The sequence below is a fragment of the Oncorhynchus tshawytscha genome, unplaced genomic scaffold, assembly GCF_018296145.1.
Source record: "Oncorhynchus tshawytscha isolate Ot180627B unplaced genomic scaffold, Otsh_v2.0 Un_contig_6529_pilon_pilon, whole genome shotgun sequence".
In the NCBI taxonomy this organism is placed as follows: domain Eukaryota; kingdom Metazoa; phylum Chordata; class Actinopteri; order Salmoniformes; family Salmonidae; genus Oncorhynchus; species Oncorhynchus tshawytscha.
The window spans coordinates 117,824-132,317 of NW_024609602.1; the positions used below are offsets into that span (position 1 = coordinate 117,824).

At 42.1% G+C, this 14,494-nt stretch overlaps 1 protein-coding gene across 6 annotated transcripts in view; it reads right to left on the reverse strand.

The window, feature by feature from the left end:
* The window catches only part of arnt2 (aryl-hydrocarbon receptor nuclear translocator 2), a 121,865-nt gene extending 109,093 nt beyond the window's left edge, over positions 1–12,772 (reverse strand). For 3 of the 6 annotated variants that reach the window (XM_042316168.1, XM_042316165.1, XM_042316164.1), the window contains exons 1-3: positions 12,464–12,772; positions 9,196–9,310; positions 1,010–1,057 (exon numbers count right to left, since the gene is read on the reverse strand). In XM_042316168.1, coding sequence (XP_042172102.1) covers positions 1,010–1,057; positions 9,196–9,310; positions 12,464–12,494 — 194 coding nt within the window. In that variant the 5' untranslated portion in view covers positions 12,495–12,772. The remainder of the gene's footprint in view (positions 1–1,009; positions 1,058–9,195; positions 9,311–12,463) is intronic. The other 3 variants (XM_042316167.1, XM_042316166.1, XM_042316169.1) reach the window with 2 other exon arrangements.
* Positions 12,773–14,494: the final 1,722 nt, after the last annotated feature.

A 14,494-nucleotide genomic window follows, 5' to 3' on the forward strand; every position in this document is an offset into this window, starting at 1 on the left:
GCCTGACACACCATAACAGAGTAGTAGCCTGATAACAATAGCCTGAAAACAGTAGCCTGAATATGGGGTAACACATGTACAATTAGAATGATACACATGCTATTTATGGGATTTAAAAAGTGTTAGATATTTTGATGAGAGCAACATGCACAGGACAGGTAATGGGTGTAACAGCAGAAAATGGGCATGCGTTGTATTAAGTGGCTGTAAAAGTGCTAACTATTCCCTATGTAGTGCACAACTTTTGACCAGAGCCCTATGGGATCGGTACTCTCTGGCCTCTAAGAAGGTCTCACTAGAGTGGACAGGGGAGAGAACTTGAAAAATAGGATTTCCCGTGGCCTGGTGAGGTATGGAGTAACAAGAGACTTTCAGAAGGTGTGTGAGAACACTTTGTATAATAAACTGTGGCATGCTGGATGTCTGCAACAAAGCCCACTATTTATCAATGTGGTATTTTTGGTCAAAGGGCTCTGGTTGTTTGGTAGGCTCTTCTCATCAATTTTAAAATGAGAGAGATAGTAATGTGGTAGAGGTAGTAGTGTGTTTCTCAGTATATACAACATGCTGTTGTAGTTTATCTTCTCCCCAGCAGAGGGCATTGTCTCCACTCCACTAACAGAGACCACAGCTGCCAGAGAACTCTGGATAAATCTGAGAGAACATAGAATAGAGAGGATAAACCACACGTTGGAGAAAACAACACGTGAGAGAATGCCTGTGGGTGGAACGACAGCTGAAGCTGCTTTTGAGGAACAAAAAAACGTTTAACAGATCAAAAATGTTAAAACGCTTGAAAATATGAAACAATGGGTTTGGTAAATGTGATTGAATGTCCATGACAACAAGGAATGATTGTACAAAATATGGAATTCTGTATAATAAACACTCATAGCAACAACTTCAAGTCTAGAACTTGACTGCTTCTCATAGAAAGAGTAATTTGTTATAACAATGAGTGATACTTATTACATGGAAATATCAGTGGGCCATCATTCACTGTTCTCACCTTGAAAATTTACTTGGTCCTTCCCCATCCTCGTCATCAAAGTCCATCCTGCAATCAAAGACCAAAACAGTTACTCATCTAGTCTAGGGTGTGTGTGTGTGTGTGCAAACTGTCCATATGTGTGTGTTGCCATTGTTTTATGGCTGTCTGCTTATATTTTCCTGCAGAGGGAAATTAGCTTGACAGCCAAATCTTTCTAGCTTTCTAATCCAGTGGACACAAAATATAAAAAATATCAAACAGAGGAGCTACCACAATTAGAATGCTCATTTCCTCCTCTGTTCCTCCTGAACAATGAGAATGCTAATTTCCTCCCCAGTCCCTCCTGAACAATGAGCATGCTAATTTCCTCCTCAGTTCCTCTTGAACAATGAGAATGCTAATTTCCTCCTCAGTTCCTCTTGAACAATGAGAATGCTCATTTCCCTGTTCCTCCTGAACAATGAGAATGCTAATTTCCTCCTCTGTTCCTCCTGAACAATGAGAATGCTCATTTCCTCCTCAGTTCCTGAACAATGAGAATGCTAATTTCCTCCTCAGTTCCTCCTGAACAATGAGAATGCTCATTTCATCCCTGTTCCTCCTGAACAATGAGAATGCTCATTTCCTCCTCAGTTCCTCCTGAACAATGAGAATGCTCATTTCCTCCTCAGTTCCTCCTGAACAATGAGAATGCTCATTTCCTCCTCAGTTCCTCTTGAACAATGAGAATGCTCATTTCCTCCTCAGTTCCTCCTGAACAATGAGAATGCTCATTTCCTCCTCAGTTCCTCTTGAACAATGAGAATGCTAATTTCCTCCTCAGTTCCTCCTAAACAATGAGAATGCTTATTTCCTCCCTGTTCCTCCTGAACAATGAGAATGCTCATTTCATCCCTGTTCCTCCTGAACAATGAGAATGCTTATTTCCTCCTCAGTTCCTTCTGAACAATTAGAATGCTCATTTCCTCCTCTGTTCCTCCTGAACAATGAGAATGCTAATTTCCTCCCCAGTCCCTCCTGAACAATGAGCATGCTAATTTCCTCCTCAGTTCCTCTTGAACAATGAGAATGCTAATTTCCTCCTCAGTTCCTCTTGAACAATGAGAATGCTAATTTCCTCCTCAGTTCCTCTTGAACAATGAGAATGCTAATTTCCTCCTCAGTTCCTCCTGAACAATGAGAATGCTCATTTCCTCCTCAGTTCCTCCTGAACAATGAGAATGCTCATTTCCTCCTCAGTTCCTCCTGAACAATGAGAATGCTCATTTCCTCCTCAGTTCCTCCTGAACAATGAGAATGCTCATTTCCTCCTCAGTTCCTCCTGAACAATGAGAATGCTCATTTCCTCCTCAGTTCCTCCTGAACAATGAGAATGCTAATTTCCTCCTCAGTTCCTCCTGAACAATGAGAATGCTTATTTCCTCCCTGTTCCTCCTGAACAATGAGAATGCTTATTTCCTCCTCAGTTCCTCCTGAACAATGAGAATGCTCATTTCCTCAGTTCCCTGAACAGTTCCTCCTGAACAATGAGAATGCTCATTTTCTCAGTTCCCTGAACAATGAGAATGTTCAGTTCCTCCTGAACAATGAGAATGCTCATTTCCTCCTCAGTTCCTCTGAACAATGAGAATGCTCATTTCCTCCTCAGTTCCTCCTGAACAATGAGAATGCTCATTTCCTCCTCAGTTCCTCCTGAACAATGAGAATGCTCATTTCCTCCTCAGTTCCTCTTGAACAATGAGAATGCTAATTTCCTCCTCAGTTCCTCCTGAACAATGAGAATGCTTATTTCCTCCCTGTTCCTCCTGAACAATGAGAATGCTTATTTCATCCCTGTTCCTCCTGAACAATGAGAATGCTTATTTCCTCCCTGTTCCTCCTGAACAATGAGAATGCTTATTTCATCCCTGTTCCTCCTGAACAATGAGAATGCTTATTTCCTCCCTGTTCCTCCTGAACAATGAGAATGCTAATTTCCTCCTCAGTTCCTCCTGAACAATGAGAATGCTTATTTCCTCCCTGTTCCTCCTGAACAATGAGAATGCTTATTTCCTCCTCAGTTCCTCCTGAACAATGAGAATGCTCATTTCCTCCTCAGTTCCTCCTGAACAATGAGAATGCTTATTTCATCCCTGTTCCTCCTGAACAATGAGAATGCTTATTTCATCCCCTGTTCAAAGACCTGGTGCAACAACAACAGAAATTGTGAAATGCATAGTCACTGCCAAACAGATAAATGAATCAATTTCCTCTGCGTCCCTCGACACTAAGACTGAGTCTCAAATGGCACACTTTGCCCCTATAGTGCACCACTTTTGGACTAGGGCCAATGGGCCCTGCAGTCGACATGTTATGGTGAAAACACTACAACTCAACTTCACTGAGACATTTGATTAAAGAGTATCAGAAAGAGCATTAAAAACCTTACGTTACGCCCACATTTCTGAGGAGTCTTTTCTTATGCAGCATTTGAGTACATTTCAAGGTTGCTTTTCACACAACATGTGTGTCAAGAAACAACGGATCATGAGAAGAAATCATACCTTTAAAGCCTTACTGTTTTAGTGAAGTGAGTCAACACACTGAACGGACAAACACGTCAGAATGACAAACGGTTCCAGAGGTGTTACGTCTATTTTTGCACGTTGCCTTTGTAATGTAAAGCAATTTGCGGTGTTTGCCTTTTCACATGAACAGCACTATAGAAATAAAACGTATCGTTATTATTCAAAAAGTACAATCAAGTAGGTATTGCTCAGAGCATAGAGGAAGCGTGGGTAGTGCAAACCGCTGATCCCGCCTCTGTAGTTCAAAGGTTGCTATACCACTAGTGATGACTCGTCCAGAGTGGCGTTTGTCAATCTCATCTCACACCGGTGTGTTTAACAGACTACTGAATTGACCTGTGATGTCTTGATTAGAGGTCGACCGATTAATCAGAATGGCCGATTAATAAGGGCCGATTTCAGGTTTTCATAATAATCGGAAATCTGTATTTTTGGGTGCCGATTTTAAAAAAAACATTTTATTTGTATTTGTATACCTTTATTTAACCAGGCAAGTCAGTTAAGAACACATTCTTATTTTCAATGACGGCCTAGGAACTTCCTTATTCAGGGGCAGAACGACAGATTTTCACCTTGTCAGCTCGGGGGAACCAATCTTGCAACCTTACAGTTAACTAGTCCAACGCACTAACCACCTGCCTCTCATTGCACTCCACGAGGAGACTGCCTGTTACGCGAATGCAGTAGAAGCCAAGGTAAGTTGCTAGCTAGCATTAAACTTATCTTATAAAAAACAATCAATCAATCATAATCACTAGTTATAACTACACATGGTTGATGATATTACTAGTTTATCTAGCGTGTCCTGCGTTGCATATAATCGATGCAACGCTGGGGGATTATTTAACAAAAGCGCATTTGCGAAAAAAGCACAATCGTTGGACGACTGAACCTAACCATAAACACCAATGCCTTTCTTAAAATCAATACACAGAAATATATATTTTAAAACCTGCATATTTAGCTAAAATAAATCCAGGTTAGCAGGCAATATTAACCAGGTAAAATGGTGTCATTTCTCTTGCGTTCATTGCACGCAGAGTCAGGGTATACCTGCCAGAGGCAGCCTGGCTCATTGCAAACTAATTTGCCATAATTATGACATAACATTGAAGGTTGTACAATGTAACAAGAATATTTAGACTTAGGGATGCCAAATGTTAGATAAAATACTGAACGGTTCCGTATTTCACTGAAAGAATAAACGTTTTGTTTTCGAAATGATAGTTTCCGGATTTTACCATATTAATGACCAAAGGCTCGTATTTCTGTATGTTATTATGTTATAATTAAGTCTATGATTTGATAGAGCAGTCTGACTGAGCGATGGTAGGCACCAGCAGGCTTGTAAGCATTCATTCAAACAGCACTTTTGTGCGTTTTGCCAGCAGCTCTTCGCAAGCACAGTGCTGTTTATGACTTCAAGCCTATCAGCCTAATGGCTGGTGTAACCGATGTGAAATGGCTAGCTAGTTAGCTGGGTGTGCGCTAATACTGTTTCAAACGTCACTCGCTCTGAGACTTGGAGTAGCTATTCCTCTTGCTCTGCAAGGGCTGCGGCTTTTGTGGAGCGATGGGTAACGCTGCTTCGAGTGTGGCTGTTGTCGATGTGTTCCTAGTTCGAGCCAAGGTAGGGGCGAGAGGAACGGAAGCTATACTGTTACACTGGCAATACTATAGTGCCTATAAGAACATCCAATAGTCAAAGGTATATGAAATACAAATGGTATAGAGAGAAATAGTCCTATAAATACTATATTAACTACAACCTAAAACCTCTTACCTTGGAATATTGAAGTCTCATGTTAAAAGGAACCACCAACTTTCACATGTTCTCATGTTCTGAGCAAGGAACTCAAACGTTAGCTTTTTTACATGGCACATATTGCACTTGAACTTCTCCAACACTTTGTTTTTGCATTATTTAAACCAAATTGAACATGTTTCATTATTTATTTGAGGCTAAATTGATTTTTGTTGACGTATTATATTAAGTTAAAATAAGTGTTCATTCAGTATTGTTGTAATTGTCATTATTACAAATACATTTAAAAAAATATGGCCGATTAATCGGTTTCGCCTTTTTTTGGTCTTGATACAGCGATCTGTTGATAACAGATAAGCTTTGTTGTGTGTGTGTGTGTGTGTGTGTATGTGTCAAAGCAATGTACACCAGTATATTTCACTTAATCTGATGACTGATTAGCTAGAGCATATATGACTGAGATTGTGAATGATTCTTAGGCTTGACTGAATTCAGCCTCCGGTCGAGTTCGCACCTGATGACGGACCAAGATAGAGTTAAACAGAGGGCCAGTTACTGTTATAACTGAGGTATAAAGGAACACAGTCACTGAGTAGTGTCATGAGTTGAGTGCTGAGTAACGCCTTCACCTTAATGATATAGTCTGTGATAATAATCTTCTCTGCCACTCATTCTTCTGATAATAGTAGAAGTGACTGATGAGTATTTGTCTGTCTCTGTATTCCTAAGTATCACCCTGTCTGCCTCTCTGTATTCCTAAGTATCCCTGTCTGCTTGTCTATCTGTCTCTCGGCATTCCTAAGTATCACTCTGTCTGCTTGTCTGTCTCTCTGTATTCCTAAGTATCACTCTGTCTGCTTGTCTGTCTCTCTGTATTCCTAAGTATCACTCTGTCTGCCTCTCTGTATTCCTAAGTATCCCTGTCTGCTTGTCTATCTGTCTCTCGGCATTCCTAAGTATCACTCTGTCTGCTTGTCTGTCTCTCTGTATTCCTAAGTATCACTCTGTCTGCTTGTCTGTCTCTCTGTATTCCTAAGTATCACTCTGTCTGCTTGTCTGTCTGTCTCTGTCTGTCACATGCAGCCCCTCAGTAGTGTGGCTTTCCCCATTCAATGGTTCTTTCTCAACTCTTTCCTCGATTCCCCGCGTCCTCTCGCCTTGCCTCCTTCTCAAAACACATTGGAGGAGAGAAGGTCTCAGGGGAGGGACCTCAGATCTCCTCCAGTTATAGGGAGGTGAGTAACCAAGGAAACCAGGAAATAGAAAACAACTACACAGACTAACATGTCACAGCATAGTATGCATGCTTATGTCTGATTGGAGAGGTAATGTTGTACGCATGGTTATGTCTGATAGGAGAGGTAATGCAGTATGCATGCCTGATAGTTGAGGTAATGCAGTATGCACTGTTATGCCTGATACCAGAGGTAACGCAGTATGCACGGTTATGCCTATTACAAGAGGTAATGCACTATGCATGGTTATGTCTGCTAGTAGAGCTAATGTACTATGCACGGTTATATCTGATAGTAGAGGTAATGCAGTATGCACGGTTATGTCTGATAGTAGAGGTGATGCAGTATGCAGTTATGCCTGATACGAGAGGTAATGCAATATGCACGGTTATGTCTGATAGTAGAGGTAATGCAGTATGCATGGTTGTGTGATAGTAGAGGTAATGCACCATGCATGGTTATGTGTTATATTAAAGGTAATGCCCTATGCATGGTTATGTGTGATAGTAGAGGTAATGCAGTATGCATGGTTATGTCTGATCGTAGAGGTAATGCAATGTGCATGGCTATGTCTGATAGTAGAGGTAATGCAGTATGCATGGTTATGTGTGATAGTAGAGGTAATGCAGTATGCATGGTTATGCGTGATAGTAGAGGTAATACAGTATACATACAGCATGCTTCCACCGAGCACAAGCATCAAGCCTATCTCAAGGGAAATTGAGGATCATTACTCTGAGTCCGTATGTGTTGCTGACCGTCTTAGTCAGGCTCCTACTGGAAATGACATGTCTCCAGTTTTTCTATCCACAGACTCCACAGATTTATGTAAGGAGTAAATAAAAGATGCCCTAGACGGGTCCCTGTTGTGTTCCGTGTCATGTCGAGTTGCCTGGATGGCTTTGGCTTTTATTTCTTCATGTTTGTGTAGGCTAGATGTATAATGGATACAGTGCATTCGGAAAGTATTCAAACCCCTTGACTTTTACACATTTTGTTACGGCCTTACTCTAAAATAGAAAACAGAAATACCTTCTATATATATACATACGCATTCAGACCCTTTGCTAGGAGTCATAAAATTGAGCTCAGGCACATGTTTTCCATTGATCATCTTTGAGATGTTTCTACAACTTGATTGGTAAATTCAATTGATTGGACATGATTTGGAAAGGCACTGTCAACTGTTCCCACAGTTGACAGTGCATGTCAGAGAAGAAACCAAGCCATGAGGTCGAAGGAATTGTCCGTAGAGCTTCCAGACAGGATTGTGTGGAGGCACCGATCTGGGGAAGGGTACAAAATAATTCTGCAGCATTGAAGGGCCCCAAGAACACAGTGGCCTCCATCTTTCTTAAATGGAAGACGTTTAGAACCACCAAGACTCTTCCTAGAGCTGGCCGCCCTGCTAAATTGAGCAACCGGGGAGAAGGGCCTTGGTCAGGTGACCAAGAACCCTCTGTGGAGATGGCAGAACCTTCCAGAAGGACAACCATCTCTGCATCTTCTACCAATCAGCCCTTTATGGTAGAATGGCCAGACGGTAGTAAAAGGCACCGGAAAAGGCACTCCTCAGTAAAAGGCACCGGATAGCCTGCTTGGAGTTTGCCGAAAGGCACCTAAAGACTCAAATCATGAGAAACAAGATTGAACTCTTTGGCCTTAAGTGTCACATCTAGAGGAAACCTGGCACCATCCCTACAGTGAAGCATGGTGGTGGCAGCATCATGCTGTAGGAATGTTTTTCAGCGGCAGGGACTGGGATATTAGTCAGCATCGAGGGAAAGATGAACGGAACAAAGTACTGAGAGATCCTTTATGAAAACCTGTTACAGAGCGCTCAAGACCTCAGATTGGGGCGAAGTTTCACCTTCCAACAGGACAACGACCCTAAGAACACAGCCAAGACAACGCAGGAGTGGCTTCGGGACAAGTCTCTGAATGTCCTTGAGTGGCCCAGCCAGAGCCCGGACTTGAACCTGATCTAACATCTCTGGAAAGACCTGAAAATAGCTGTGCAGCAACGCTCCCCATCCAACCTGTTTTTGCTTTGTCATTATGGGGTATTGTGTGTAGATTGATGAGGGGGGGGAAACACAATTTAATCAATTTTAGAATAAGGCTATAATATAACAAAATGTGGAAAAGGTAAAGGGGTCTGAATACTTTCCGAATGCACTGTATGTTGTTGTATAGGCAGAATGCCAGGGCCTGGGGTAAATATGTCCTGATTTCACCCCGGGGGTTAACGTACCGTGGAATACTCCCGAAATCTTCTGTTCCCTCTGTCTTCGACCTGAGAGTGTTTTTTTAATCATACATGCAGCTATATGAGATTACGGTTTGCTTTTTTCGGTGACACTATGTCAAACTATCATACATTGTATATCTCTGGCGTGTTACTCTGTCCTGCTAATAAAGCTTGTTTGAAATTCAACATTGGAATATTGGCCTGTGTGCTTGCTCTGTGTTTTTGTTATCCATGCCTGAAGTTCTGCTCATTGGAATAATGAAGCAATTATATTAATATTTGGTCCTGGGATAAACCTGGAATACTCTTGATATACTGGTGTAATACTCCTGGAACACCAGTGGAATAGCCTTGTGGGTAAAATGCAGATATAAAATAGTACTCACCCTCCGGATCTCCTCTTGCCCCCGCGGCCCGGCATGGCTCCGCCCATCCTCACTTGGCCTGCCCCCACCACCGCCCCCGGCATAGTAACGGGCCCCGGCAACTCACTGCCCATCTCTGGAACAGAGGACAGAGAAAGGTACCACATGAGAACATGGCATTAGACATTGTGTGACATTGTGACTGTATTACAGCTGCATTAATATTACCCTGAAAGCGTGGACATGGCCATGTGGTACCTGAACCTCCACAAGAACATGCCATGGTGGCTTTTCTGTTGTTTTCAATGTAGCCTAAATCCAGCCTGTTTTAGGACACAGAAAGACTGAATATGGCGCTCCGTGTCGTGCTGGGTGGTGAGCTGAAGCACATTGCGTGCCAAATCACAATTTCTCTCTCTGTGCCTTTCCTTCTCCCAGGCCTACCAACTCAGCCCCTCTCTCTCTCTGGTCTACTCATTCACTCCATCAGCCAGATGTTATGGATATGCTAAACAAACCCCCTTCTCTGCCCCAGTGCTTCCAGCAGTTCTGTTAATATTTGATACAAGCTAACGTTTCCCCTCTCCTCTCCCTCCCTTTCCTATCCTTCCCTCTCTGTCTCCTTCACTAGCTTCTACTTTTCTCTTTCTTGGAAAACCCCCAGCTGCAATGCAGACCCCAGCAAAGAACCAACCAACTAATTCATTCATTCATGAAGTAGCCTAGAGGTATGTAAACAACACTTCAACTCATACATGCATAATAACTAGTGCTCAGGAGGTGGCAGCCAGACATAGCATGGCGTACTGTGGTTCTAGGTGAGAACACAGTGTCTGGCTACAGGAGGCTAGGGCTGGAGAGGACAGCCTGGACACACAGCGTCTGCCTACAGGAGGCTAGGGCTGGAGAGGACTGCCAGGACACAGTGTCTGGCTACAGGAGGCTAGGGCTGGAGAGGACAGCCAGGACACACAGCATCTGGCTACAGGAGGCTAGGGCTGGAGAGGACAGCCAGGACACAGTGTCTGGCTACAGGAGGCTAGGGCTGGAGAGGACAGCCGGGGTTTCTCCTATCATTACTTAGGAGCAGCGCCACCATGTCTAGTAGCAGCATTCCCTGTGTAGCTTCTTCAATCCACCCAAAGACATCATAATATCACTGGCTCTCACAACAAAACACAACAAACATGGATTATAGCCTATCGCATAATCTGACAAATAGGTTTGTTACTGGGATAAAAGGAGATTAATGCATTGTGTAATCTGGCTTTAATGAAAAATAATGATCTTTGGTAAATACTTTTTTTTTTAAATGCAATGCTTTTAGATTCGTGGGAAGTAGTTAAGGAGTGTACTCTTTAGGAGAAATTAAATATTATTGGAACGCAATGTAACGGCGTTCGTCTGTCGAAGGAGAGTCGGACCAAAATGCAGCGTGGTGGTTACTCATGTTCTTTAATGAAATAATAGCGATACATGAAATAAATAAATAAATACAAAAACAACAAACGAAACAAGAAAACCTAATTACAGCCTATCTGGTGAACACTACACAGAGACAGGAACAATCACCCACAAAATACACAGTGAAATCCAGGCTACCTAAATATGGTTCCCAATCAGAGACAACGAGAATCACCTGACTCTGATTGAGAACCGCCTCAGGCAGCCATAGACTATGCTAGACACACCCCTAATCAGCCACAATCCCAATGCCTACAAAAACCCCAATACGACAACACAATAAACCCATGTCACACCCTGGCCTGAACAAATAATTAAAGAAAACACAAAATACTAAGACCAAGGCGTGACACGCAACCCAGGTAATAATCAGTTGATTGTTCATTCTGTTCCATGCTTCTCTTCACATGGCAACTCTATATGCAGCCACGGTGCTGTTAACAGCCCAGTTATTTCTTCATTAGACTTAAATGTGCATATCCAATGAGAGAGAGAGAGGCCTGCTGTTGGGGTTATTATTGGAAATGACAGTAAAATCGAAGCTGTATTCCTTAAATGTTTTTGGCAGTAGAACAGTTAGTCTCAATAATCAGTTAACGTTACTGTATACAAAAGACACCAGGCCTAGGCTAAACAGAGCAAATAGAACCGGAGTGAATGCACATTAGGAAACGTAAGATTTAGGCCTATTTTTAGAGTAGTATTTTTCAACACACAAGGCTCAGCCTACATTCCATAGCCTACACATAATTTGATGACGAGCAGCAATTCAGCAACGTGTATATAAACCATTGTTTGCCTTCCTCTAAATGGTTTGCTTCTATATCACTACCAAACTTGTATCATTGCCCAGAATTGATTATATTAATAAGAGCGCCAGCGATATAATTGCACCTCCGCTAAGGATGCATTGTAGCCTTGTACTTCCGTAATACAGTAAAAATCTAACAACAAAAGTGTATGCTGTGTGTACGTTTATTTGCTCAGTAACAATGTAACAACGTAATGACTACATAACAGCAACAATGTAATTAACGCCTTTGTGACTGTCATTACATGACAACTAAAGCTTCAAGGTTCAAACACAGGCATATAAAGGTAGTTTTTCTGGTCATGCAAATGAGACTAGCTAGGCCACTAGGTTACTATTTAGGCCGTTCACTAAAAACTTTAACTTCTTCCTCAAATAACACTGAGTAAAGAAAGCCAGGCTACAGTGTTGTTAGCGCCTAGCAAGCTGCAGATTTCATCTAGCTAATGACTGTCGAATCAACCGGCGATGGAGAGGGACCAACAAATCACTGACACTGACACTAGTGACAAACGTCCAAATGACTCGACTCAAATTGCCCGAGTTAACGTCGATAGGCCAAGGGCTCGGTATGCAAAATAACCTTTGTATCGTGAGGGGGACTGGCTATTCGGTGAAATCAGAGCACGTAGCAGCAGCTAACTAGCTGCCTGTTGGATTGAGCCAAAACGCAACCAGCATCTCATTTTGCGTGCAGATAATACATACAATACATTAAAAAGCTTCTGCCCCTATTATAGGCTGTTTGTGTGTAAATAATGGACGTATGTTCACGCTATAAGGAAGAAATTGCGTTTCTAGGTGTACAGAAAGTGTTTTGAGGCTGCGATAGCTCCGTGGGGGAAGGGGATGCTGTGGAGAGCTTGAGCTCTGTGAGCCTGACGTCGGCGTCTTCAGCTAAGCGCCGCTTTCCATTCCGGTAAATGTCAAAAATAGATGTTACATTTTAAAGATATAAATCACCATTAAACCCCCACTGTTTTTGTTTTTTCCTTAAGATAAATCGCGACTTACCCGATGGATTGACCGCGGCGGGAGTTGCCATGTTGCCTCGATAGAAAAACAAGATGCAGCTATGAAAATGACGCACAATACGGCTCGAGAGCCCCGGGAGAGACAATCCGCTCAGTGGTTTGGCACGCGAGCTCTCGGTTCAGCCACCTATAGCCTCACATGCATTCGGTCGAAATACAAATAAGTCACGAATATCAACAATAAAGGCCCTGTTATTTCGGGTTCGCTTGGCCCGATGAAGTCAACGGTATTTTATAAATTCGTTCTTTCAGACTGAAAAATGCAAGATGTCTGAAAGGTGTCTAAACACCGCGAGACTTCACTTGAATTAATTGTGTTGCCTCTATCTTTGCTTTGAGTCAAATTAAGCTTTGAAAGATGAAAAGTCAGTTAATGTCAGTGAGATAGAGTAGCCTAACATCCTTTGCCAGTAATCACTTGTTGAATCGTGGTCCTATCTTTCATATAGAATAGAACAGCCCAATCAAGTAGGCTAAAATGTCATCCCAAATAGGCCAAATGTTTGCTTTGTAAGCATTTATGGCGCTTCAACAGCACTCACTTTGTAAAATACTTAGTGTTTTTCACCATTGTATCATTGTCAAACTATGAGATGGAAACGAGAACTAGCTACATGTGTTTGATGTGAAGATCAATCCACTTGAGATGCATAGAGGACATGACTTCCAATGTCACAGATCATTTTAAATGGATGAATCCACAGGGCATTGTTTCAGAATCTGCACAAACCAGCAAGATTCTGGGAGTTCGAGATGTAAAATCTAGGCCGTTCTCAAGATTCCACCCATCCTGATTTAACTCACAATAGTTGCTTTTTTTTCAATATATGTTTTCATTTTTCAATAGGGTTATATTTGCAATATGATGTGCTAAATGCAACACAAGTGAAGACAGCGGAAATATCATTTACTCCACACGAGATAAAAGGAAGGTAAACTTGGGTGTAGGTTTCAGATTTCTCTGTAGGCCTAATCTAGGACTGAGTTACACATAGTTACTATGTTACACCAATCATTTCAGACTACATGTAATCACAGATGGTATCTGTGACCATTATGTTGATTGTAGGCCTATTCCCATTTCAAACTCAACCCCCGGCCTGGTGTCTAAACCGGGGGGGAGGCAACTGTTCTCCTGCCCTTTTTTTAGGCACAAACTACTTCAATATACATATACTTCTATAAATGTTTTAAACTAGCACACTAATACTTTCCTGGTTTAAACGAACCTGTTGCAAGTGTCTGCAGCTCTGTGCCTGTATCATTTGATAATACACCCCCCATTAGGCAAAGGCACGCCTAACTGCTCTGTTTTTCTCAGAAGAGATTCATATTCTAACTTGTCTCTCTCTAGATTACATTTCAAGTTTTCCTCTCCATTATGTGCACTGAGTGTACAAAACATTAGGAACACCTGCTCTTTCCATGGCATAGACTGGCCAGGTGAAAACTATGATCCGTTATTGATGTCACTTGTTAAATCCACTTCAATCAGTGTAGATGAAGGGGAGGAGACAGGTTAAAGAAGGATTTTTAAGTCTTGAGACAATTGAGAAAGGATTCTGCACGTGCCATTCAAAAGGTGAATTGGCAAGACAAAATAATGAAGTGCCTTTGAATGGGGTATGGTAGTAGGTACCAGGCGCACCATTGTGAGTGTGTCAAGAACTGCAACACTAATGGGTTTTTCATGCTCAACAGTTTCCCGTGTCTATCAGGAATGGTCCACCACCTAAAGGCCATCCAGCCAACTTGAACCAACAGTGGGAAGCATTGAAGTCAACATGGGCCTGCATCCCTGTGGAACATTTTCAACACCTTGTAGAGTCCATGCACCAACAAACCGAGGCTGTTCTGAGGGCAAACGGGGGTGAAACTCAATATTAGGAAGATGTTCCTAATTTTTTGTACACTCATTGTAGTACCATTGCAAAGTTTAAAATTGAATATTTTTTCCACATCCATTCCAATATATTTGTGTGGTCAGTCATGTTTACAGTATGACATTGTG